The sequence below is a fragment of the Ambystoma mexicanum genome, chromosome 1q (assembly GCF_040938575.1).
Source record: "Ambystoma mexicanum isolate Mex_15411 chromosome 1q, UKY_AmexF1_1, whole genome shotgun sequence".
In the NCBI taxonomy this organism is placed as follows: domain Eukaryota; kingdom Metazoa; phylum Chordata; class Amphibia; order Caudata; family Ambystomatidae; genus Ambystoma; species Ambystoma mexicanum.
Genome location: NC_090922.1, coordinates 83,440,528 through 83,463,174, shown reverse-complemented (window position 1 = coordinate 83,463,174; position 22,647 = coordinate 83,440,528). Strand labels below are relative to the sequence as shown.

At 44.8% G+C, this 22,647-nt stretch overlaps 1 protein-coding gene across 1 annotated transcript in view; it reads right to left on the bottom strand.

Annotated features, from left to right (window-relative positions):
* Positions 1 to 1,304: 1,304 nt before the first annotated feature.
* Positions 1,305 to 22,647, bottom strand: part of LOC138525384 (sulfotransferase 2B1-like) — a 226,698-nt gene continuing 205,355 nt past the window's right edge. Inside the window, exons 4-6 of the mRNA XM_069635580.1 lie at positions 19,469 to 19,563; positions 17,973 to 18,153; positions 1,305 to 1,589 (exon numbers count right to left, since the gene is read on the bottom strand). Of these exons, the coding sequence (XP_069491681.1) occupies positions 1,471 to 1,589; positions 17,973 to 18,153; positions 19,469 to 19,563 (395 nt within the window). The 3' untranslated portion in view covers positions 1,305 to 1,470. The remainder of the gene's footprint in view (positions 1,590 to 17,972; positions 18,154 to 19,468; positions 19,564 to 22,647) is intronic.

Below are 22,647 nucleotides of genomic sequence, written 5' to 3'. Positions count from 1 at the left end.
GGACACAACAACAGTGGCACATTCTCTTTGATTTCTAAATCGTTGTCACATTAAGAAGATATAGAAGATGCATTGCTGCCTGCAAAAAGCAGTTTTATGAAGGTTATTGGTTATTTGCAGCTATTACGCTTATCCCGGTGGAGAACTTTTTTTTTCCTTTTTTTTTTAACCAACTGTCTCTTTCAGCTACCTATTTATATGCGCTACTAGTCTAGAGCGACCAGCACAGAGCCCTCAATTCCAATTAACTTGGGGTTAAGGCAATTACTCCGGATTATGCCGCACCTGTTGAATCGTAACACATATACCACCAATCACTCCTTTGCTTAGATCTGGCAAGTTAATTGTGCAGAAAACTCATTCTAACTGGAGATACCGTGCTTTGCCACTGTCTCACAATACATTTTACCAAACTTTGCCATCGACTGTGACTTTCAGTTACACGCCAACAGTTTTGCCTGTGGTATAGGCTGTACAAAGTAGACAGTGTTTTATGTATGCTTTCTTTTCGCTATGTATGTCTAAATCATTCAGTCTTTCCAAACCGAGGGCGCTTCGGGTACAAAAATTCCTATCCAAACATACATAGCGTGCGTATGGTGGGTTGCTTGCGCCTCGCTCTTTAGTTAAAGCAGGAGTTACCACAAGTGCGATTTAAAAGTAGTATTTTTATTGGTTTTAAACCAAAGTGAATTTCAATGGTTTTTGAGGTGCCAGCATACGCCATTTGGAGGCACGTGCAATTGTTTCGCACTTGACCGGGCATTCTCAAGGCACAGTTACAGTATGGTTGTATATGTTACAGTATCGTGCGCGTGACTCAAATAGTACAATCCTGTACCATATACACAATATGCATATATCCAGTAAAATGAACGTTTCATCGCATAGTATTTATGCATACAATTTTTATACATATGTGTGCATGCTAGTCTGAGCAACTGACGTTCAATGTCTAAACTCAATACCTCTATATAAATCAGAGCAGGATATGTACTTTTATAAATCTTAACCCTTTATATTTTTCATATCATATGTAAATCGCACTTGTAGGAACTCCTGCTTTAAATAAAGAGCTAGGTGCCACATACCCGCTCTGTACTTTACTCACCGACTGACTAATGGCTAGCAGTCATTACTGGGGTCTGCGGCCAGGCTAGACCATCTTATCAAAAACAAAAGTGAACACCTTCACAATTATTAAACACTGAGGGGTAAGCTCACTGAATATTGTTCACTCCCATTTTTCAGTTTTTCGTATCCAAACATACTTTAACGATGTAAAAATGTGAATGCTCTCACTGTTATCGAATAAACAATACATTTACTTCTAAAATAGCCCATTTTACTTGGCAGTTCCATTTACTAGCTTATATGCAACTTTGCTTCACGGATTGCTTAGACGTATTGTTCCATGAGAAGAGTCTCCAGGAAGACAGCACGGGTCTCTGCAGCAACAGTGAACAAATCTTATTCTTGGTCCCACTCCAGGCAAAGATGGCGGACGCCTTGCATTTCTTTCTTGAATATCTCGTCGAAACGCGTGGTCTGTTCTGATGTAAAGTGTTCTTTCCAATCTCCAACTATACCTGAAAAGAAGGAACATGTCACCGTGAGATTTAGAGCCCAGACGCCTAGGCTTCAGCCTCTCGAGTCGCCAATTGCAAAAGTTAAAATGATTATTTGTTAGCTTAGACAAGAGCTTAATTGCCCATTTGAAAGTGTCAATTCTTTTAATAAAATGCTAAGGGCGCGTATGCTCAGCTGTTGCGATTAATAAAAGTGTGGGTTTCAGCAAGAGGGGCAACACTTGGCCCAGCCAACCGGGTGGACCAGGTTCTGAACAGCCATGAGTACAACAATGTTCAAATCTTCTATGTCAAACAGTAAAACACAACTTGATTGGATTTTTAATTGAAAAATGTGTGAAATACATCAAGATATCTCCCCAGCAGATTGACAAATGGTTCCATGTAATAAAGTCGCAGTGAAAAGGGTCATTTAAAAATTTATCATGGCAAAAAGGCTGTGGTGTGGCCCCCGCTATCCATGTAATGGATGTGGGGGACACCCGCAACCCCGGACCCATTATACCTCACAAGGCATAGCTCTCAACTCACCCGCTTTTGGTGGGTGTCACCCGCCAAGTCCCTCATACGCCCATTCACTTCTATGGGCCCCTCACCTGCCAAAAAGAAAATCTGGTGTTTTCACCCGCCTTGGTGACAAAAAAGGTTGGGAGCTATGTCACAAGGGGAGCAGGGGACACCCCTGAAATCCCTGCTCCCCTTGTGTGGAATAATGGAAACACTTTTACCAGGTCACACCACCATTTTTTTGCTGCGATTTTTTTTTTTTTTTTTTTTTTTTTTTTTTTTTTTTTTTCAGCGACCATATTACTTGATACCGGACAAGTGAAATTTCACATCTGTTTTCTAAGTGGAAACCTAGCTCCTTAGTGTCAGCACACAAACCTGATTCCATTCTGCTCTTGAAAACCACTAGTGATTTGGGACACAAATGTATTTTTTTTAATATGGTCCTGAAGAGGCGGGGAGGTTACTGAATTCATGTAATTTTTGTCGAGTTCAGTCACTTGAAAAACCTCAGATGCCATTGCGATGCTGGACAGTTGGCCATTTATGGTCGAAAGATCTTTATAAGAGCGTCTCTTGAGATGTTAGTACTCTGGTCTATTTTTTTATTTTGTATTTAAGAAAACTTAATTTCGAAGGGATTGTGTCCTCTGACGTATTCCTTATCTTGATCGGTTACTTCCAGCTTGCTGGCCTCAGAATTTTTTTTCAGTAGAGGGCGCTGCACGTCGACGTCCCTCGAGTTGGTGTCCCTCGACAGCCTCCGTTTCGGCACCGACGTCATCATGCGTATAAATAGACACGCGCAGCGTCCGTTGCTCAGTTCTGTTTTTCCGCGCTTCGTGGGCCTCGGAATCGTGTTGCTCAGTTCGTTCTTCAAGTAGATTCTACTTATTCCTCGAATATATCTTAGTCTTTACGATGGCTTCCTCATCTGAACCGTCGACCCCACGGTCCGGCTTCAGAAAGTGTCGAGATTGTGGAAAGAAAATGTCATTGACGGATCCTCACAGGATCTGTTTGTGGTGCCTGGGATTGGAGCACCATTGTTCAGAATGCGAGGACTGCATGATGGCGAAAGCCATGAAGGAGCGTAAGGGGAAGCTCGAAAGAGGCAAGACTCTTAAAACTTCTACTCCTTCGAAAGTTTCCTCGGCAGAGTCGAGACATTCTTCTCCTCGCCGTCACAGGAAACATTCCCGTTCGAGGTCTCGAAGCGGTTCCCATCATTCTTAGAGATCCAAACACTCGAAAGAGGCATCGTAGATCACCCTCTTCTTCGTCTTCTGATTCCCCGGAAAGGGTCACCTGCCCCACAAAACACAGCTCTCCAGCTAAGTGGGAGGAATTCCGTAAAAAGATGCTTAGCGTCTTCGAGAAAGCGGCCTCGACCCCCTCGGAGACGGCTAAAGGTGATACCCTGGGTGAAAGACCCGAAAAATCGAAACGCTGCGAGTCGTTGCACCCGGCAAAAGAAACTGGCCAAGAGCACCATGAACCCTCGAGCAAAGGCAGTAAAACCGCGTCATCGACGCCATCATTGAAGGTCCCTTCGACTCAAATCTGCGTCATCGATGCCATTATCGAGGGGCCCATCAACACACAGATCGGTCGAATCAACGCCGTCTTAGACGCCGTTGTCGACGCCGATAAAGGACAAACCTACGGCCGTCACTACTTCTCAGTCAGTAGTCATACCGAGGGCTTCCACCATGACCTCGAATGTCTGCGATAACCTCGACGACTCTGAGTAGGATTCCTATCCTCTCGAGTTCTTCGAGGTCTCTTCATACCTTTTCGACACCTTTTTCCGGTTTCTTCGAAGCCTTTGACTTCCGCGTTGACAACTTCAACGTTTTCTCAACCGGTTACTACAAGCTTGGCCCCTTCTGCTTTAGAAATGGGTTTTAAGACATTTCCAAGGTCAGATTATTTCAGAGCCTTGCCCTCTATTTATGAGGAAGGGGAGGATTCTGATCATGAAAGACCTTTTGGGTTGCAGAGGACTACAACACCTGTACCAGAGGAATTTATCTCTGAAGAAAATAGGTTGAAGGATCTTCAAGAATCCTTGCATGATGCAAGTGGGTTAGGTACTTCCCCAGAAGTAGGATTTGCCAAACCAGACCCAGGGGAACATGCTGAAACCCCTTACAGAACTTTAATGGCCAGAATAATAGAATTCATGGGTTGGTCTACACCTTCACCTTCCTTTCAACAAGATGATTTTACAGACATTTTAATAAAATTCCCACAGGAAGATCCTGTGGTTCCATTTCATACTGTATTGCAGAGGAAAATATCAGCCAACTGGGAAACACCTGAGGTTATACAGGCAGTTAACAAAAAACTATCTGCCAAATATAGGGTATCTGCTTCTGACCCTGAGTATTTGGCCAAACATCCAACTCCAGAGAGTCTTGTTGTTCAAGCAGCAACTTCATCGAACAGTAGATCTTCATACCCTACTGTTCCTCAAGACAGGGATGATAAGAGATTTGACGCTATGTCAAAAAGGTCTTTTCTGTGTGTAGCATGACGCTTAAATCCATTAATGCTACTTGTACGCTTGCAAAATTCAGCCATGGCAGACTGCCTCCCAGAAGGAGAAGAAATGGAAGCTTTTCTGAACATCATTAAAGATGGTAAAGAAGCAATGTGCGAATCCCTTCAAACTGGCATTGATTCTGCTGACAGTATCAGCAGGGCCATGGCGGCAAGTACTACAATCCGCAGATTTGCGTGGTTGCGAAAGTCTGGTTTTGCTCCAGATGGTACAGGCCAGACTTTTGAATATGCCCTTTGACGACTCTTCTTTATTTGGTAAGAAGGCTGATGACAGCCTAGAGAAGTTAAAAACATCCAAAGCAGCAGCCCTTGGAACTGCAATCCGTCAAACTCCCTATCGCCCCTCAGGAACCTCTTGGAGAGGTAGGTCCTTTTGTTTTCATTCCGCATTCGGAAAAGGCAGACAGCCGGCTCAAAGAGGCCAAAAAAGATTCACCCGCGGTGGACGGGTTAAAAGTACAAAAGCCACAGCCAGCAGCAGGTGCCTCTTTACCCTCGGCATCTGCATCAGCATCAGCTGCCTCTAAACCACTCTGAGGACTCTCCTCACAAGACACCAGTAGGGGGCAGGTTAACTCAACATCTGACGGAATGGCAGGCTATTACGTCAGATGCTTGGGCATTGGAGACAGTTGCCCAAGGTTACTGCCTGCCTTTTCTACGCACCCCTCAGAGTCATCCACCGGGGAACAACTCTTTGAAGTTTCCAGATCCGCTACTTTTGGCAGAGATTCTAGACCTGCTGGAGAAAGGTGCCATAGAACCGGTACCTGTAGTGGAGAGGAACAAGGGTTGGTACTCCCCCCTACTTCCTGATACCGAAGGAGGAGGCAAGACTGAGACCTATCTTGGACTTACGAGAATTTAACAAGTTCCTCAGGAAGGACAAGTTCAAGATGGTAACTCTCTCTCGGATCCTTCAGGCCCTCCAGCTTCAGGAGTGGCTGTCATCTCTGGACCTTCAGGATGCTTATTTCCATGTGCCAATCCATCTCAAACACAGTAAATACCTGAGGTTCGCAATTGGCAACTCTCATCAATTTCGAGTTCTGCCATTTGGGCTGACCTCCGCCCCGGGGGTCTTCACCAAGCTAATGTCGGTAGTGGCTGCAAGTCTAAGGAGGGAAGGGATTCGCATCTACCCTTACCTAGACGATTGGTTGATCAGAGCTGTATCTTCGGAACAATCTCAGATTCATCTCGATTATGTCTGCCACTTCCTTCACAAACTGGGCTTCTCCCTCAATTTAAAGAAGTCACAGATGATACCATCACAGAGACTCCAGTTCATCGGAGCGGTCCTGGACACTTCCCTGCGGAAAGCCTTGTCACCAGAGGTGAGGGCTCAAGATATTCTGCAGATGGTCACCAAGTTTCAAAATGCCCAACGTCTCCCAGCCTTCGACTTTTTGAGGTTGCTAGGGCTCATGGCATCCTGCATCTTCCTTGTGCCAGAGGCTCGTCTGAGAATGAGATCTCTCCATTGGGCACTAAGAACTCAGTGGTCGCAATTCTCAGGAAGAATGACAGATCTCCTTCAGGTTCCGGACAAAGTGGCTCGAGACCTTCAGTGGTGGGCCTGTCGGGAGAACATTCTGAAAGGAGAACTGTTTTGGCAACCATGGCCGGAGAGAACAGTAGTCACGGATGCCTCACTCACGGGGTGGGGAGCCCATGCCAACGACTTGACCATCAGCGGTCGTTGGTCTCCATCGGAGTCCAGACTACATATCAACCTGTTGGAGCTGAGAGCTATCAGACTAGCACTGAAGGCTTTTCTGCCATCTCTACAAGGGAAAAATGTCCTAATAATGACGGACAATACAGTGGCCATGCACTACCTCAACAAAGGAGGAGGCGTAGGATCACTGCCACTGTGCAGAGAGACAATGCAGCTCTGGTTCTGGGCAATTCAAGAAGGAATCTCTCTATTGGAAGCTCACTTAGCCGGAGAGAAGAACTTGACAGCGGATGCTCTGAGCAGGCAGGGCACAGTCTCTCACGAGTGGGAGATATCTCAGGAAGTCCTTCAAGAGATCTTCGCCCTTTGGGGAATCCCTCAAGTGGATCTGTTCGCCACCAGTATCAACAGGAAGTGCGATCAGTTTTGTTCAAGGGAATTTCCCCCGAGAGGAGCTGTAGGGGACGCGTTCGTAGTAGACTGGGAGTTTCCACTTCTGTACGCGTTTCCTCCAGGCCCGGTCATTCCTCAGATGATCAGGAGGTTGAGAAGATTCCGGAAGATTATGATCCTAATTGCCCCAGACTGGTCCAGGAGAACGTGGTACCCGGACCTTCTGGACATGTCCATCTGCCCTCCGATTCGTCTTCCACACAGGGAGGATCTTCTCTCGCAGAAGGGAGGTCAGGTCCTCCATCCAGACATCAGAACCATCAACCTTCACGGTTTCTGAAAGGTTGAGATACAAGGATTGGGACCTCCCAGATGACGTCATGGAGGTGTTGCTTTCAGCCAGAAGGCCAGCAACAAAGACTTTATACCGCTGCCGTTGGAACACATTTTGCAGCTGGTGTAGAGAAAAGAATATTGAACCCTTTTCATGTGGTACACCAATGGTGTTATTCTTTCTACTCTATTTGGCAAATTCAGGTCTTCAAGTTGGTGCGATCAAGGGCTACCTCGCAGCGCTGTCGATCTTCAAGCACACTGCCGAGGAGCCATCATATTTCAAATTACCCTTAGTAATGCAATTTCTGAAGGGTTTAACTAATGTCTATCCCCTGAGACTGTTCCAAGTTCCCTTATGGGACTTCAATTTAGTCTTAAATTTCCTGATGGCTACTCCTTTTGAACCACTCCACTCTTGTTCGTTAGGATTTCTCACCCTTAAAACTGCCTTATTAGTGGCTTTGACATCTGCCAGGAGGATGAGCGAATTACAAGCCCTATCTTGTAAACCCTCTCATACAATTTTTCACAAAGACAAAGTTGTCCTACAAGTGAAGGCTAATTTCCTCCCAAAGGTGGTTTCTGAATTCCACATCACTCAGAAGATAACCTTACCCTCATTCTATTCTCCTCCCCATCCTGAGAAAGAGGAAGAGAGGCTACATAGGCTGGATCCAAGGCGAGCCTTGAGTTTTTATATCAGCAGACTTGCTAGGATTAGGCAAGCAGACCAACTGTTCATAGCTTACAAAGGGCACAAATTAGGATTGCCAATCACAGAACAGACCATTTCCAGATGGATTATTTTAGCCATTTAGGAATGTTACAAATTGGCAGGGAAAGAGCCTCCTCAAAATCTTAGGGCTCATTCAACCAGGGGTATCGCAGCCTCTTCGGCCCCCCAGAGATGGGTCCCGATTCGAGAAATATGCGCGGCTGCCACATGGTCGTCCGCACATACCTTTACAAAATTCTACAATCTGGATTCCTCCTCTAGCCAAGACTCTATCTTTGGCAAAGCTGTGTTACACTCTGTTCATTCTTAAAGGGGAATATGGCAATTTTACTCCCACCTCCGTTTACACACCACTGCTATGGGAGTCTATCAAGATAAGGAATACGTCGGAGGACACAATCCCTTCGAAGAACAAGTTACTTCTTACCTGGTAACGTTCTTTCGATGGGATGTTCCTCCGACGTATTCCTTATTGCCCCTCCCATCCATCCCATCAGTAAAACTTCCCCTGTGGTTGCAGCTTACGCTCCTTCAAGGTCAATAACCAATTCATACACATTCATACTTAAGCTTCAAAACGGAACTGAGCAATGGACGCTGCGTTTATCTATACGCATGATGACGTCGGGCCCAATACGGAGGCTGTCGAGGGACACCAACTCGAGGGACGCCGACGCGCAGCGCCCTCTACTGAAAAAATTTCCGAGGCCAGCAAGCTGGAAGTAATCTATCAAGATAAGGTATACGTCGGAGGAACATCCCATCGAAAGAACGTTACCAGGTAAGAAGTAACGTGTTCTATGGTTTTGCAGATGCAAAAGAAACTTTCTTGCGTGCAAAACACATTAAATGCAGCAATACTGTTTTTCGATTGTCCCAGGGCCATTTAGGTCAGGGAGTTAGTTGAACACGCGTTTTGCTTATTTTTCTGTAGTCTAATTTCTTTGCTTTTTCTGGAGTGGATCACTCCAATCCTATTTGCTGCATGCAAGCAGACAGGTGGGTACATTGGCGGGTTTGGAATTGAGGGCTGTGAACTGTAAAGTTACTGAAATGACACCCAGCCTTTTTTCTTGTGTGCAACTCGGGTGGCGTGTGAGACAGAGTTCTTTATATGTAGCAAGACTATTTACAGATGGAATTGATTTTAGTATCCGAAGCTTCTGAGGCGGCCGGGGGATGGCATCTCTGCTGAGGCATCTGAGGCTGCCAGGGCATAGGATCTCTACTGAGGCATATGAGACTGCATCGGGTAGTTATGAGGTGCAGCCTGCACCACACTGGGTGGCATGTGGCAGAGTATACCTGGACCTGGCTATTAAAGTACACAGCTTTCCTAGGCGGTATCACCCCATGATTTCCTGCTAAAAAATACAGAATCCCAAAATACTTAATTTCAAATGACCCATTTCACCGGAAATATATGTTGGAGGGTGGAGGGGTGAAGTTAATAAAAAAAATGTGGAGGGTATTGGAGGAGGCTGCGAGGTGTCTCTCCTGAATATATGGGATGAAAACAAAATTGGAAACTAAGAGTGTGTATTTTGAAGTGTATTTGTGTGTTGCTATAATATTGCTCCCTTCTGAGGAAGGCTTATTCAACCGACTGGTAAATAAATTGTTTTATCAAGAAACCTTGATTATCAGTGTGTATATGAATACTTGTCACTGTGAATCTGTGTAACTACCCTAGTGCTCACATTGACCCCTCTTGAGATAAGCATGGCTGCTCATCCCCGATACCAACCTGTGTAGTTCAGACTTATACCAAAGGTTGGGTCCCTATTGCGAGAAGGCTAAGGTTATTGTAGTGCACCCAAAGGGTACTACCCCAAATCTTACCCAACATACTCAGATTGCATTGTTGGGAGTAGGCCTCTTTCCCACTATTCAGGACTCTGAAATCGAGTTGGGTTTAGCCTTCTACTCAAACATCACTGTGTTTAGCCTTCTACTTAAATTGAATTGTTAGAAGTAGGCCTCTCTCCCACTATACAGGGCTCTCAAATCTAGCTGCGTTTAGCCTTGTACATAAATTGCATTGTTAGGAGTAGGCCTCTCTCCCACTATACAGGACTCAAAAATCTAGCTGCGTTTAGCCTTGTACTTAAATTTTATTGTTAGCAGTAGGCCTCTCTCCCGCTATACAGGACTCTCAAATATAGGTGTATTTATTTAGCCTTGTACTCAGACATCACTGTGTTTAGCCTTGTACTCAAATCTCACTGTGTTTAGCATTGTACTTAAATTGCATTGTTAGGAGTAGGCCTCTCTCCCACTATACAGGACTCTCAAATCTAGCTGTGTTTAGCCATGTACTCAAATCTCACTGTGTCATACTGCAGGGTGATTCCTAGGCTTCGCTCCCACTATACAGAATACTCAAATCCAGACATAGCCTCAGTCTGTTTACCATATGCTTAAACCTACAGCACTGTGAAACATAGGCTTTTATTCCCACTAATCTAAGTTTTGGCCCCATCTCTGTTTATATACGCTGAAACATAGGCCCATTGCTACAGGACTCTCTATTCTAGACCCGGACAAATAAGCAATCTTGCAGCCTACGGTACGTATAGCTCACACCACTAGTGTGGGCACAGGCCGCAGACACGGCCAAACATCCATGCATGATAGAACAAGTCTATGGCTAAGCACATCCAGCCTAGTTTCACACATAGTCGTCCAGACTGAAACACCTGACGTACCTCAACACCTCTGTCACTAGCATACAGCGACCACCACCCGAAAGGAACCCGGTATAGCTGGCCTCACATAGACTCTCTCAACAATAGCAATCCACCCACGTGTCTGACCTTTACTGGGCTGCTTAATCAAGGCTTGCCAGTCACTCAAGTCTTAGAACGCCAATGCACACATGCATCTAAGCTGAACTCCCTAGAATCACCAACACATCGACTACGGTCACCAAGGGTGTTCCAACCAAGGAAAAAGCGCATTGAGGCCACACAAGTGTGGAAAGAGTGCTATATAAATAACCAAATACAATAAAATGAGTTTTTGTTTCTCAAAAATATCACCTAGTTCCGTCTTAGGCTTATGAGACTATGCTATGGCAAACGAGGTAGTGACTTCAATATGATCCTTGTACAGGACATATGAAGAGGCAACTCATTTGTGCGCTGCTTGGTATACACCTTTGCACCTGTGCATATGACACTGTGAAACGGAAGCCAAGCCTATGCCTGCTTGTATGATGATTTACCTGTGTACTTTAGGGTGACCAGACCTCCTGTTTTTGCCAGGAATGTCCCAGAATTGGGCCCTCTGTGCCTAGGTCTAGAGTGTTATTTTAAAAATGCCTAAACCCGTCCAGATTTTGGGGAAAGGAAAGATGACAACTGGCAGAATCACAGCTGTGGCTGCATAAATTGCACACATGTTTTTCACCAACAATTACAAATCAAATAAAGGTTATTAGAGTTTGGTCATCTGACATCAAGAGTAAAGCCACCCAGGATTGGGCTGGACCCCGAGCCTTTCATGCAGATGCATTAACTGATTGTGCCACAGAGACTACTTAGGGAAGGACTTGTTAGAAACTGGTAATAGCAATCAGAACATAAGTTCCTTTGTTTTAAACCTGCTTCCAGCCAAATCTGAACAGTTTATATCAAGGGGAATAGCTGCAAGCCCCCATCCACATAATTGCCCCCCCACCCCCCGCTTACCACTATAGAAGGGTAGTCATGAAATTGTAGTGCCTAGTTTTATGTCGATGGCCTGTGCCATTTTTTAAATTTTTAAAATCTAGTCACCCTACATATTATGCCTGTACAAATGCTATGAAGCTGCCCTGTATGTATGATATTGTGACCATTGTAAGATGAGTGCACCTAGGCATATGAGGCTGCATCTAGGCATAAAAAGGTTGTACCTGTACATGGAAATGTGCCCTGGGTATGACATGGCTGCATATTGCCATAAGGTGAACTCATTTGGCATATGTTATTTGGCATTTATATAGCACTCTATATATAATTGGTATGATCTCAAAGCGCTTGTGGGTTGAACGCCCTTGGGGACCATAGTCCAGGTCACTCGAGAGAGTAGGTTAGTATAGGGTGCTTGGGTGAACTCTATATGTGTGCAGCTAGTGTGATTTGCCTGATGATAGCTGCATCCTAACATTAGGTGTGGTGCTAGTGAGAGATCAGTTGAATGTGTGCAGTCAGGTGAATGGTCTCAGACTGCATTCTGGCGGCATTAGGCCTGTGAGGGACGTTTATGTATGCAGCTAGGCCGATTTTATTTTAACTGTATTTGTTTCAGTGGGGTATAACTGCGTTCTAGCAGGATGTTGAGGTGTTCATGGAGTATTGTTTGTATGTGCGCAGCTAGGCCGAAATTGATCGGGGAGTATAGCTGGGCTCTATTGTGTGTTGGTGTAAATTAGATAGTGAGCATAGCGATAGAAGAGGCGAGTGTCTGGAGAGAATGGTTTACTCTTAGGAGCCCACTGTTCTTGGATTACATTCTGGATCTCGATGAGCTGGCAGTGTGGTCATGAATCGGGGGCATCGATGGTCACTATGGTGACGTTGGAGGCACGTTTCATCAGTGTCCATGTTCCAACCCACAATGGCGGCTAGCAGTGTATGCAGCGTTCCAGTCAGCCGGCTGCCTTGCATCCATTGGACTCCGCCCCCTAGCACTGAAAGATTACATACGGAGCTGCCTCGTGCAAGCCGATGCGTAGCTTCTCTCTCTAGCAAGCGCACCGCAAGTTTGCAGCTGTCATTCTGACACTATTAACTTTTGCGCTACATTCTATCCTTTCTAACCTGAGCTTTCTCCCATCAGATCACGTTTGCTAGTGAGATACTGCTCCCGTTCTCCCTACTGAATTCCACAGAGGCCTTAGTTGTGGGTACGTGTATGCGTCTCGGTTCCCTAGGTAACCCGCTCAGCTCCGGCTTCCATGATTCACTCTTCTCTCATTCTCCCCCTAATAGACACCGCTTACACACACGGACATTATTCAGTCAAGTCAGAGTTTATACTCGGCAATCCTTTGAAACTCGAAGCAGCCTCCATTTGTACTGTCAACAACCGCCAAGCTTGCACGTCCGATCCGTCTCCCTGGCAACTGGTAGGCATTACGCATTACTCCTTCCGCCACATACGGCTTTCCCCTCATCCCCCTGAGTCTCAACATAATTTCTGACAACCTGCTTCTCCATAGCATCTCAGAAGCCAAACTCTAGATCTCCCTTGGAGCTCCTGATCTTTCACACTACACATAAAGGAAGCACGGGTAATCACATACTCTACAATTCTCATACTTAGAAGGGGTTTAGGCTATCATTACTAATCCTCTTCCCTATTGTAGTACCCCGACTCCATCAGCCCACTAGAGAACACTTCTGGATAGACGTACACCCTGAATGCCGTAGACCAGACAGACATCGACAGACGCCACAGGGTTTTATTCCCCAGAGGGTTTCCCTGGAAGTCCTGTCCATTCTGTGCCTTATCGGCAGAGGGGGCAAGGTGACCAGGAGGATTCTCCTATCGTCCACTGCTGTATCAGCCCAGGTCAGTGCAATCCCCTGTTACTATTCACTTATGTCCATTTATCACAAGTGGTTGTCCTCTTATTTCGCGGTAGCGGGACTCTGAGGTAGATTGATAGGTAGGACCGGAGAAAGTTCTGTTTTGCTCGGTCAAATGGTCATTCTTGGGCTCAGCACAATGTGTCTTGGGAGCCCATTTTCCGGGTGTCTGGTTGTAGTTTATGGTGCATTGCAGGGTAGACCTAAGCAGGATACTTGGTTATAGGACAGGAGATATCTTGCGCCAGCGTAGTCACACCAAGGCAGTGATGGTAAAGGACAGGCTGGACATTTGTCAGCCGGCTGTTATTACTCTCCAATATAATGTCATTGAAGTCATGATTCCTGATGTTGGTGGGTTTCTACGGCCCTAGATGGTCCTAATCATATGTTGTCTTCCTCATGGCTGCACCTTTGATAGCAGTGCTAAGGTCTAAAATGACAGTATAACAAGCATGTCCTAATTGCACCTCTCATATGGCAGAACTGCACCCTCCTTTTGATAATTAAGTGGGCCTTTATTTGAGTTTATTTATTTTGTGATCATAGTACATATATTGTACTTTTGCCTACTTTATAACCTCATTACCAGTCATGTCAATGGAGTCAAAGATCGTGCAATTTCACTTCCTTGACATTTTAAATCTATAACTGTTACACCATCCACTGGTCACCTTACGCACACGAATACCCGTGCAGTCACTAAGCCCTCCATCTCAGGTCCTGTTGTGCCTTCCCCTTCTGACCTCATGTCCTCACTCCTTCAAGCAGCACGGCAGCGGCGCACACGAGGGCATCTAACGCGCTATGGTCATATTCACCCATTGCAACGTTGGCAGCTGCCCTGGCGTCTTGGAGACAGTCGACGGAGACGCCGGCTTTTTCCTTTGCTTCGTCACGCCCTCAGGAAGACCCGGCAGCGTTTTGAAAACTTGGGTCATGTGACAAGCAAACGTGCTACAACACCGGTCACGTGATGGGTCATGTGACACTCCTAGGCCCTTTTAAAACCGGAGAGGGAACGCTCATTCAGTGCTTCACAGCTGACCCAATTAGGCACTGTTCGGCGTCTTCCTGTCTCCACATCTTGAACCTGGACTACGGACTGTTCTTCTTGGATTCCTCTGTCAAGCCCTTGGATACTGTTTTGCTCTCCTGTTTCAGGACCTTTGAACTGTATTTTTGGATTCCTTTGGATTACCCCCCTGGTTACGACGAACCTGGCTGGCTTTTGACCTTGGAACTCTTAACGGACTGTTTTCGGATTTCCTCTTCTGTTACCTTTTGGAGTACCATTTCCATACAGGTCTTGCAGTGCCTATTTCTACAACAATGTAAGCCTACCCGCTGCCCCTTGCTACATTCTGCAGCCACACGGAAGACCTCCATTCTCATCTTTGTTCTTCCTGTCCCCAGACCATTGGTAAGCCCCTTGATATTTGTTACCTCGCTATTCAGTGTATTGTTTGCCATTGTACTGACCCATTGCTTGCTTTACAGCGGTCGAGGGGTCACCGGTGTTCCTGGTTCCTGGCGTTCTTCGCCACTCAACCTGTGGCCTCAAGGATTGCTCAGGAAGTTATTTGTATCTTTCTGAGTGGAACTTGTGGACAGAGGCCCCATAATCTTCACGACCATCAAGTCATAACAAAAACCCTATGTATCTGCCAAATTTTGGACCCTTATGTGAAAATACAATACTACATTAGAAGGGTCATTTTAAGTGGGATGGAGCAGTAAATTTGGCCCCAAAAGCAAGGCGTAATGCAAGTTCACCTCGCATTACTCCTTTCTTTTACCCGCCGCCTTGTGTATTTTTCAAATTGCATGCAGGGGACCAAACAGCACATACTGCTGGGAACATACAGTTTGATTCTGGTTTCCAGGGATTTGGTGCCTTGTGATTAATATATAGATGCGTAGACTGGCAACCTTATGTTTGAACCCTGCCTGAATATGAAGCCGTGTGGGTGGCACAAGATAGTACTAACATGATATATATTGTAATAATCATTGCCACATTTTTCTACAGTTCTTGTATTTTCTGAATCTGGGACTTTGTGGCTCCCATATAAAGGGTGTTAAGGTACCCCAACTTAGCCCTTACAATTCCTCTGGCTACCATACACAGATGGGACACATCTAAATATGGCCAGATGCACTTAAAAGACGGAAGTAGTAGATCCTTGAGCTCACCAGCGCATTGACTAGGTTGTCATTTGAAGTCTGGAATTTAATGTAACACCCAGGGCCTGATTGACAGAGCGTTTTCCTTTGGGATTGCACCATTATAATTCACTTCTGTGAATCCAGGTCCAAGGTGTCTTAGCTAAGGTTTAGTGCTCAGACTCAATCTTAAAAATAGAGGATGTTGTGGAATTTTAATGGCATTATGTCGAGTGCTAATATTAGCCAACTCTGTTACAATGAAGACTCAGCCACATTTGCTGCAGCCAGCCTTTTATGGTATTGTGGACAGTTTCATATTGCATCCGGTGGATTCTCCAGTCATTTCAAAATAAAACTGACTATCATCTGCATTGCTTTGAAACACTAAAAACTGTGGAGGTCATGAAAGGGCCTAGTGTAGATGTAAATTAATAAGGCAGACAAGGCCAAACCTTGGGACACCCCCACCTGACCACAGTTGGGCGTGTTTCTGCACCTGCTGGACTGACACAATTCACACAATCTATGCCAAATGGCCTAAACCATTTTACAGCCTGATCTGACACTGTGGCCATGGAATCAAGTCTGTAGGGTATGTCCCATAGTCCAAGGTGTTGAAAGCAACTGCCCATCCCACATAATGATGAAAGTGGGCCTCATTAGGAGTATGCCGGTCCGGTAACAACGGTGAGCACAATCTGAGTTCTGTGGGCAAATACCATCTAACCTGGCAGGCGGAACGGCACCCGCCCGCAGTCTTTGAGGGAAGCACCAGTACTGTTGCACACAGTGCATTCCTATGGGACTCAAACGGGAATGGGAGTAACATTTTCTGGCGTCTGGCTTCAGGTACCGCTGGGGCTGTAATTCCCTGGATATTCCCTAAAGCCAGGCCCTGTTAAAAAAAACACAAATCTGGCAGCAGCCTGCCGTTTTTACCTGCACGGCTACTGCCAGAGTCGTAATGAGGCCCAATCTCTTGGTGATTGTCCCTATTCCAAAGAAGCTCTTCTCCGATATCAAGGAGAGCCATCTCAGTCCACCGGCCTGAAACAAATCCATATCGTGTGTCTCATGACGAGGGTTTGCTTTGACAAGGCACTAGATGAACCGTCACAACCGTCTACAAGATTGTGATCCATGAAGGAGTGTTAGCAATGGGTATATACATCTCGGGAGGTCAGGGTCCAACATGGAACTTTTCAAGAAGGGAGTAACCTGCGTTTCTTTAGATTCAGATGTATGCAGCCATGACTTCAGTCATTTACAAAAGCTGGTACGCAAGAGATCAGGTTATCAAAACAGTCTTTTACTACACATGTAGTACACAGATTCCCAGGGCACAATATCATTTTTAAATTATCAATAAGAAATCTAATCTCCTCTGAAGTTACTTCTTTGAAGTATCATAAGATGTATGGGTTTAATATCTGGTCATTATGTTCAAGGTTCAATAGAGGACTACAATTTGCACCAGATATTTGAACATGAATGCCTTGACACGTTTAAAAAATGTCAATTGTCAACAAAATTATCGATTGCCTGTAACTGAGTTGCTAGCACAGGGGGAGAATTGTTTTCGTTTTAATGTTCCAAAATGTGCATGCTGCACTTTGAATTGCGTTAGCTATTAACTAGATCCATGTTAAGGATTTCCAACAATCTAAAAATCATAGTATATTAGCAGGAGTTGTGTGACCAGTACCTCTGGGCCTTCCTCAAGGCAATATACATGGTGCTGAAGCTTTGGGGTATACCATCTTTGAGACGTTGACTTGCCATGTTTTATACTTTTTAATGGGGTGACTATTCAATGTGTTAGTTAAAATGGAATTATACATGTATTGTTGAATAGTTAGAACCGGTTGGCATATCAGTAGATGCATAGCCTTCTCTTATTAGGTGATAAATAAGGAAAGTTGTAGCCGTTTTAGCGGCCATCAAAACTACATTTGGTCTAGGTTAATCTGGTATAATTAAAAGATATTGACTAGATCTGACCAATCCAATTGTGTAATGATAAATCGTTATTAGTAATATCCCTGACTAGAATCCATTCCAATATGTGACTCTTTGCATGCACCGGTTATGTCTCAATCAGGGAGAAACCAGTCGCCTTCAACTGAGGGTAAAGCTCTCTAGTACATGGATCATTCTAGATTGTTTTCTACCCATATAGTTACAATTCCCAGCACCATACATTGGTTCACCAAGGTAGACAAAGATTCTAATATATTGCTTAATTTATTCTGTCCAATCAATTTGCATTCTGGACACAAGTATGTTCTGGCAAGGTGCCCTTCATCTTTTATCTGCTCCCCTGATGATGTAATGTTTAGTTGTTCCTACTAATACATAGCTACATTTGCTTCCTATCAGCATGCCCCTCCCGCTGATGAGCTTCAGCTGTTCCTTACCTTTCCTCATGAATTTTCCTTGGTTCTGGTCCAGGATCTCAGGAGGGACTGTGGTGTAGTTGGCCATAGAGCTCTTGCTCATGGTGGAGAAGTCGCAGTGCCGCTCAATGTCCTCCAACTCTTTGGGATACATCGGGCATCCCAGGAACTTGCACAATCCTTTGATGGCCCCCCGCAGGTCCTGAAAGCATAGAGTGGTAAATTACATCTTTTCTTTTCTTGTTATCAGGATCAGCTTGGAGAGGTTGCTGTGTGGGAGCCACATGCCAGTCCTAACCTTTATAGAGTATGGATCGATGTGGTCTGAAGATCCCATATGCACAGTTGACTGAAATTTGTTACATCGAGGAACCTAATTATTTGGTCAACATGCACATAGTGACAAATCTATATGAAAAATATACTGTTTGTAGAGTGTATAATTTGCCATATTTTTTTTGTGTGTTTGGTTATAATTTGTATATGATAAATTTGGACAACATACAGTTTGTGTATGTTGACCAAATAATGTGGTCACTCCAAAGTGTGTGTTTGTGTACACACACAGGTGTTAAGTGCAAAAGGAGGGGTAACCAGTTTCCCATTAGTTTTACATGTGTTACCCTTGCCACAGTGAAATTGGTCCCCGGTTAACATTTATTGGGAAGAACCCATTGTTCAATATAGATCGAGGGACCTACAGGTATTTCCTTGTGCGGCACAGCAACTAAATGCTGCCCGTAACACATAAATGCTGTACCTTTTTGATATTGATATTTTATTTGTATCGCGCTCGTACACAAGTGTTTCAGAGTGCGACAAGTCAAGGGAGGGGAACAAGAGAGAACAAAACAACCACCTTACTAGGCCCAGTGACATTGGGAAGGCCTTGCACAGATGCGTGATTCCAGTATAGCGTATTTTTTTGTGAAGCATCCCATAGTTTATTTTGACACATGTTTATTTTGTTGCAACGTGTTTACTAACAAGCCTAGAGCACCCATAAACAACCAAATAAATAGTGGCACACATTCAGCATGAAAACACAAACATTCACAAAACCAATAGTTTTGTCTTTCGCTGGTTGCTCACTGTTTGCTAGTTATTGGTATCATATACTCACATCATTGGCCATGTATTGTCTTGACAGCAGATCAACTCCACCCTATGTGCTTCAAAGTCACACACTGCTCTACCCTGCCTCGGGTAGCATGCACGCAGAGCCTTTTTATGTTTGGGAAATCATTGTGCAATGCACTGCTTTGCATGCATAAAGATACACACATAATGGAATGTTTGAAAATAATTACTTAGCCAAGTCAATCTTCTCAGCCCTCGACCACCTACATCAGTGGTAAGCGTAAAATAAAGGTAGAGTGAGCAAGACAGCTCTATTCTTTTCCTGATTATTAGTGCTCTGGAGTTCGAAAATGTTGTGTCCCGCCATGAATTGAAACTCAGGATGGCTACTTGTTTCCCCGGTTGGAGCCCTGACCTGTAATAATGGCGTGCTCTACCTTCTTCATGTTCTCATAGCTCACGCACAAGAGCTTGAGTTCATCCTTGTGGCCAAGCCAGCCCTTCACGTGGTCAAACCAGGAGCCGTAATGCACTGAAACAGCAAAGGAGAAAGGTTATTTTTGAATGTTCTATACCCAGAAGGTGCAGCAAGAGAAGTTTTCAATGAGCAGGTTGCTTAAAAAAAAAGTGGTTTGTAGGATTCTTTAGCAAAAATAGACACAATTAGTACTTAATTGGCATGGAGTGTCGGGCTAGTGTTGCTAAATTAAGCACATGAATCGCACACAACAAATTCAGGAATTATGCATGCGGCTATTGCAGTATCCACACTGTTTTGAGGGCAGTGGCGTTGTACGCGCTGTGCCTCACCTGGCGACGCATACTTTGCAGGCCGTTTCTGTTACTTGCCAATGCAGGCCCACTTTTATGGCTTTTCAAGTGTAGGGGCACGCTGAAAGGAGACACACGGTGGACCATGCAAAGAGCAACATTCCCCCATGCCAGGGGATTGGGAGAGTTCAAGGGCAAATGCAACTAAAATTGTCAAGATCGTTTCTCACACCTGTACCTGATTCCGTTTTACCCCAGGGTGGCTTTGGTCCTCAAAGTACGAGGATGAAGAAAGTTTCCCAAATGTCCTTGAAAATGTGTATTTATTTGAAGAACAAGGGATGTCAATTTCCAAAGGGCGTCTGTACAGTAAAATAAAGGGGAGAACAAGTAGTGAGCCAGTTTGAGGGTGTACAAAATTGGGACATACCAGGGACAAGAAAAAACACCAGAAACAAAACGTATGTAAGAAAGCAGGTGACTTACAATGGTAGCAGTAACCTAGGGCGGCAAGTGCTTGAAACCAAAGAGTAGTACTATTTAAATATTCAAAATTACATTTGTAAACAGTACTGGGGAAGATGGGGAAAGGGCAAGTGGAGCTCCCTCTTTAGCAAGTAAGTGAAGTTTAAGCTAAGATTTGAAGGCGTCACTAGTTGATCTGGCTTTGATTGCTATGGGCAGCGGGTTCCAATGGAGTGGGGTTGAGTAGGGAGCAAGAACATAAACGAGGGGAGGCACAGGGCGGTAAGTGACTGTGAGGTTGTATGCAGAGGATGATCAAAGGGAATAAGATGGTGAGTAAACTGAGATACAATCAGACAGGAACCAAGGAGCAAGACGATTGATAGCTTTGTAGACTTGGAGAAGGAACTTGAAAAGAGAGCATTTCTGCAAGGAGAGACAGCCAGTATGTTGTCGGTAGGTAGAAGTGGCAGAGGACCTGGGTAGCTTGTACAGAGTGCTGGTAGAAAAGGTAAGGACGTTGGCCCTCATTATGAGTTTGATGGTATACCGCCAAATGGAATTACTGTTACTGCCACTTGGTTCGGGGGATTTCTGCTAGATTACAAGTGGTAGTAGAAAGTGTTATTCCCCATTTTTTGAAGCCCATGTGACTCCATTGGGATTTCGGTGGAATTACCACTGGTGGTAATTCGGCTGGTGGTATTTACACTGATTTTGACGATATTTTTCAGCAGATAGTTGGCGGGTTTACCTCCAGCCTCAGGTAATTCCTCCACTCCAAGGCCAAACCTGGAGTTTGGCAGAGCAGGAAAAGTGGCGGTAATTTCATTACCACCACTTTTCTACTGCTCTACCACACTTGGTAATGAGGCCCTTAGTCTAAAGCCAGGAATGAGTAGACAGGAAGGCCAAAGAGTAGGCTTGAGCACAAGTCCAGTTTGCGGAGCACAAAAGTGAAGATTAGAGTTTTGTAGCGTCATTATTAAGAAAAGGATACATTTTCCAAATGTTGAGGCGGTTAATACAAGCAGCAGGGGCAGTGTTTGTGATGAATTGTTGAAGTCATAGGTTGCTATCAAAGAGGACCCCAAGATTGTCAGCAGTGGGTGAGGGAGCAAGAAGGTCAGGTGGGAAGGAAATAGGAGAGGGGAGGGAAGGGATGGTCTAGAGGAGCAACTGTGCACATCCGCAGGTGATCCCGCCCCCTAGCCCCCTACCTCCTGTGTATTGGATACATGAGATTGTACCGTGCCTAACAATGGCCATAATACCAATACTGCAACGAGTGTTTGAAAGAAGATACCCATTGAAACAACCCTACCAAATGTACCCTTGACGTGATGATAACCTACAGGAGGAAAACCCTCAAGAAGTATAAAGAGAAGCTGAAAAGGTGAATTGATGATGTCATAAAGAAGTGTGCACGAGTATGACAAGGTGTGAGTCCTAAATGACAAACTACGTAGGAGATCAAGTGAACTATTGACGTAGACCGGAAAAAGACTTGGAAGTAAATAAGATGTTGCAGAAAACAGAAGTTTAACACGTGTACAGATGCTGTAATGCAAGGTAGATTAAGTCATCATAGATGCCAGCTATGATTAGTAAATAGAATGCAGGCGAAGCCGCCATTGTACAGAAACTGGACATCGGGGTCATGAATTAAGTAAGCCAAAACCTGTGAAGCGGGAAAGGAAAAACTGTTGCAGCAAGAATAATACACTCATGGAGCTGCACGGTGGGGCTGCCTGGCCTGGAGTCAAGATTCAAGAAGTGAGGTCATTTTTCTATTCTGAAGGACAAATGTGCGGAGGGTGAACCTTCTCATGTTAAGATGCAAGAAAGAACACAAAGGATGCAAAGCTGTAATTCATTTAGAACATTTAAAAGCTGCAAAATGGACCAAATTGTGGTCTCCTGTCACGTGAGCCAAGGCTAGAAATAGAGCTTGAACTTGGAGTTCGAGACACGATAGTGAGTGCCCTCACTCCTGTACATTCTAAAAGACAAGGAATACTTTGCAAGGCCAAGTACAAAGACAATTTTGTGGCAGAAGGCATGGGTGATAAGAGATGCAGGGCTGATTGTGTGGTGAGGTAGTATCCTGCACCTGGGTCTGGGCTTACCTGTTGATAAATGAACCGAATGTTCCAGACATGGCACAAGCTTGCCAACCAATTATATTAGTCCCTATAACAAAGGACCTTATAGTTTGTAGGAGCAATGAGAAACTATGTATCTAATGTTTCTGAAATTACACGTTTTTAAAGGTACGCATACGTTGTCCACCTAATAACGGGCAGCAAATAACAATCCTATCTCCTACAGAAATGTATACTTGGATGTTTCCCTTAACCATTCCTGACCCTTTATAGGT